This window comes from Fukomys damarensis, unplaced genomic scaffold (genome assembly GCF_012274545.1).
Source record: "Fukomys damarensis isolate Sample0158 unplaced genomic scaffold, DMR_v1.0_HiC HiC_scaffold_68533, whole genome shotgun sequence".
Classification (NCBI taxonomy): domain Eukaryota; kingdom Metazoa; phylum Chordata; class Mammalia; order Rodentia; family Bathyergidae; genus Fukomys; species Fukomys damarensis.
Genome location: NW_022969445.1, coordinates 1 through 1,492, shown reverse-complemented (window position 1 = coordinate 1,492; position 1,492 = coordinate 1). Strand labels below are relative to the sequence as shown.

At 56.0% G+C, this 1,492-nt stretch overlaps 1 protein-coding gene across 1 annotated transcript; it reads right to left on the bottom strand.

Moving 5' to 3' along the window:
- Nucleotides 1-4: 4 nt before the first annotated feature.
- LOC104860090 (sperm motility kinase 2A-like) lies at nt 5-1,484 on the bottom strand (the record flags this gene model as incomplete). The annotated part of the gene is made up of 1 exon (XM_010621147.3): nt 5-1,484. A coding segment is annotated over exon 1 (1,257 nt), but the record flags the coding sequence as incomplete, so codon positions are not given.
- Between the last annotated feature and the right edge of the window lie 8 nt (nt 1,485-1,492).

The window sequence follows — 1,492 nt, the reverse complement described above, 5'->3', positions numbered from 1 at the left end:
GGCCAGGCTGGGGGGACACAACGGGAGGTGGGGTCCTCCGGATGGTCACAGGTGGCTGGGAGCCTCTGCCACCCTGCTCTCCTCCGGGCTTCACGCTGGGGCATGAGCGGCCAGGGCAGGGGGCAGGCTCGCTGGCCCTCCTCCAGGGGATGAGAGCTGAGGGTGCAGGACCCGCCAGGGGCCACGGTGTTTCTTCTGCAGCCTCATGCACAGGCCCCTGGAGGGCCTGGCTCTGCAACAGGAGGAATGTGGCCATGTTGTGATTGTAATCTTTCCTCCTCAAGGAGTCCATCACTGTTAACACGTTGAATCCCATTCCAGCCATTCGGCTAAGGATTGCCCTCTTCGTGGGCACAGGGAGCGGCTCCGGAGGACTGGGGGGCCGGACACTCTGAAGCCAGCGGTGCTTCAGCACCTCCTGCAGTGTTGGCCGCCTCGTGGGGTCCCGGCTCAGGATGTTGCTAATAAGGTGTTTGACTTTGCAGGAGACGAAGCAGGGGTAAGAGACCCTCCCACGAAGGATATTTCTGATCGTCTCCGATTCACCCTGATAAAAGGGATGATCCCCAACAACCATTTCATATAACGTCACTCCCAGGGCCCAGACATCCAGGGGAGGGGCTTCGTACCGCCGGCACGAGAGTCTTTCGGGTGCGTAATAGGCCAGTGTGCCGCCCACTGCGGTCACCTCCTGCCCGGGGAGGAACCGGATCCCCAACCCGAAGTCACAGATCTTGGCCCGACCTTCGGTGTTGATCAAAACATTTTCAGGCTTGAGGTCCCCGTGCACAATGCCCTGTCTGTGGCAGTAATCCACCGCTGCCAAGACGTCTCTGAAAATCCTCTGGGCCTCCTTCTCCCACAGCCTGTTCTTTTTGCTTCTGCAGATCTCTTTCCGTAGGTTGACTCCATACACATATTCGAGCACTAGATAGACTCTGTGCCTGGTCTCTATAACTTCTAGTAACTGTGTGATGTTCGGGTGTTGAAGGTCCTTCAGAAGTCCCACCTCTGACATAATGCTGCCCTTTCGCGCCCTTGCCTTTGTTAATTTTTTCACCGCTACCTGCATGCCTGTGGCACAATGTTGAGCTAGAAACACTTTGCCAAATCCGCCTTTGCCGATAAAGCGTACCACACTGTAGTGTTCTCGAAGTCCCCGTCTAGACACGCTGGTCGTGAGGCCCAGACAGGATGCTCCCTCACTACACTTGCCATGAACCCTGCTGGGCACTGGGTAATGATTCCCTATACTACCCATAGCACCAAAGCAGTTATCAAATCAACGATAATCTCCACTCAACTCTAATCTCCACTCAACTCTAAACAGTCTCCTTCCACCCACAACAGACCCACCCGAGCCACGCCTTATATAGATAACTGCCGTGACCTCACAGAGGCTTCTGTGATGTCACAGAACCAACAGGCCAATGCAGAGCTGGCCACACCCACCAGGGCCACCTCACTCGTGACCATTAGGACCTTCTGTTTG